Source organism: Sardina pilchardus, chromosome 14 (genome assembly GCF_963854185.1).
Source record: "Sardina pilchardus chromosome 14, fSarPil1.1, whole genome shotgun sequence".
Lineage (NCBI taxonomy): Eukaryota > Metazoa > Chordata > Actinopteri > Clupeiformes > Clupeidae > Sardina > Sardina pilchardus.
Window position 1 is genome coordinate 10,895,433 of NC_085007.1, and position 2,771 is coordinate 10,898,203.

General features: G+C 44.0%; 1 protein-coding gene across 1 annotated transcript in view; it reads right to left on the reverse strand.

Moving 5' to 3' along the window:
- Positions 1 to 219: 219 nt before the first annotated feature.
- The window catches only part of si:dkey-106l3.7 (uncharacterized), a 10,621-nt gene continuing 8,069 nt past the window's right edge, over positions 220 to 2,771 (reverse strand). The window contains exons 5-6 of the mRNA XM_062554957.1: positions 2,541 to 2,647; positions 220 to 1,320 (exon numbers count right to left, since the gene is read on the reverse strand). Of these exons, the coding sequence (XP_062410941.1) occupies positions 1,224 to 1,320; positions 2,541 to 2,647 (204 nt within the window). The 3' untranslated portion in view covers positions 220 to 1,223. The remainder of the gene's footprint in view (positions 1,321 to 2,540; positions 2,648 to 2,771) is intronic.

Below are 2,771 nucleotides of genomic sequence, written 5' to 3' on the forward strand. Positions count from 1 at the left end.
TTAACATTCTGATGCTTTATGTTCTGAGTTTAATTAATTAAAATTAGGAAAAGCATTCTCCAGCCATTAACTTGACAGGAAGACTCCATAGATGAGCATCCTTGCCTATCAATCCAGGTGCAGTGAGTCAGTGCAGGAATGCTAATGCTAACAGAATCAGATTCTGATATCATATAATACACTCTTCCAAAGAATACACATTAGCAACTACAATGGCAATATCAGTAACAAAGCACCAAGGTTAAGTCAGACAAATTTATTTTGTGAAGGTCATGAGAAATAGCAGCATAATCATAATAATGAATGAACTGAAGAGTTTGCATACATTGTGCTACATGGTGCTTATGCACAAGCATAGTTGCTTATGGACAGATGATATTGTTACAGAATGACAGAAATGGTAGAACAAAGACCTATAAACTTTGGACAGGAAGTGCTTTCTTTTGAAGGATCTGAGGCGTGGTCTATGTCTATAATACAATTCATTACATTTTTTTTAAAAAAAAGCTTATGAACAGAGATGGAGATTAGAGTAAATTGTCACTGTTAAGTGGCAAACTACATCCAAAGCATCAGTAGTACTCTTCTGGACGATCCCCTGAAAAAAAAGATCTGGCATGTGTCCAGTCCAGTAGTGCTTATATGGCCAGATTACTGCATTGCCTCAAGTTGTGCACTAGCAACCACAGTCATAACCCATCAATACCAACCTGTGGTTGTAGTGGCAAGAAACACAGTCCCCATGGGAAGAGACGTGTGGAACTGGTCCCAGGTCAGTAGAGTCAGCCATCTTTTCAAGGCCAGCCCAAGATAGAGGTCAAAGGGCAATTTGGGGTAGGGGCAATCTCAACTTTCTCCTCTGGTGCACACGGGAACTTTGCCAGTGGTACAACACACAATGTGTACATTGTGCATTTGTAATGTTCCTCCCACCTCTGTCCTCTGTAATTGCGGAGCTGGGGCATGATCTCCCGACAAATCTGTCGGCCCAGGTTCAATTCCCCCCAAAAAACGCCTTTGGGAGTTGGTGTCGCTTTGCGTAAAAAATAATCTCCTACAAATCAGTCACCTTTAGCTTCTTCAATTCGCACCTTGCTCCTCCTTGGCACAAAGTCAGTTTGATAAAACTACAGGCAGAATGGAGTGGGTCGTGCAGAGAATTGGATATAGGCTGATTCCAGATCAGTGATGAATGGAGCTCGGAGGGTTTTAGGACGTAGAAATCACGTTGGTGTTGGCGATGACTTGGACCTTTTCTTGAAGAACTGCTTCAGGCCTCTCAAGCTGGTCTTCTTTCCCAAGCGAGGAAGCGTCTGTAAGCTATGGTGGTGAATGAGACAGACTGTTACTGATATGACCCAGACACAGACGTGAGAAAGGTTTGGTTACACCTAAGACTCAACACAACAAAAAACAGCAACACCCACACAGCTGGAGTCACATGGCAGACAAAACACAACAAAAAGCGGTCAGAGCCAGACACGCACACTCGTTCAAAAGATTCACAGACAACACACTCATGACATTTACTCGCAAACAAAGATAGACTCCCACTGATATACAATATCAGTTTAGCATAAACACACTCTGCACTATGTTAGGGATTCACTCCACCCCATTTAAAACATCTTTGGTCTTAGCCAGGCTGTGAACAAAAGCAGTGACGCACACATAAATCTATTCCTAATGTGAATTCCTGACAGTAACATGGTTAGCTTTCTGTGTACTGTAATAAAGGGTTCCAACTTTGATGGACTGATTTTTGTCAACAAAGTATTCATCAACACTCTTTTGACAGGGCAGAATGCAAACAGGGTCAGATGTAGGGTTAGGGGAAGGGTAAGGTGCTCATTAGAACTGAGGCTGGAATTTGTGTAATGCAAGGTAGGGTCAGCAGGGTTCAGGCTAAGTTGAACAGTAGGGTGTAAGTTAGGGTGAACAGTAATTGAAAGTTAGGGCTACCTCCAGTCCACAACTTAGGAAATGAACTAACAGTAAAACATACTGTAGGTGCGTGTATCAAACATTTTATAAAAAATCTACTGAATCACAGTGGCTATTTTTTTTATACACAGACGCATATCTAATTCCACCCATTATTAAACAATTAACAGTGTTAGTGTTTTTGAAAGAACTATAATGAACTAACTGTCCCCGAAATACATCGGTAGACATCAGTGTGTGAGAGTTTATCTTCCGACGTAGATGTGAAAGTGTATGTTTGCGTGCGTGTGTGTGTGTGCGTGTGTGTGTGCGTGTGTGTGTGCGTGTGTGTGCGTGTGTGTTTGTGTGTGTTTGTGTGTGTGTGTGTGTGTGTGTGTGTGAGTGTGTGTGTGTGTGTGTGTGTGTGTGTGTGTGTGTGTGTGTGTGTGTGTGTGTGTGTGTGTGTGTGTGTGTGTGTGTGTGTGTGTGTGTGTGTGTGTGTGTGTGTAGGTAGGTGTGTGTGTGTGTGTGTGCTCGCGCGTGTGTCTGTGTGTTTGCCCTTTTGGGCTATGTGTGCAGTCATATGAGCAGAGTTGTGGCGGGAGCAGAGGTCTCACCTCCCATCCGGCACATCCTCATTCCTGCGTAGAGATGCGATCTTCTGTTTGAAGCTCTTAGCGGCTCCCCCGCCCGGCCTCACACTCTTGCCCTGCTCCTGGCCCTCCTGCACACACACGTGAACAACAGCATGCTACGAGTGAACATGTGAAACGGGAGGACAGCGCATGTGTGTGTGCGTGTTTGTGTGTGTGTTTGTCTGTGTGTGCAGCATAGGGTTTATGGGGGGG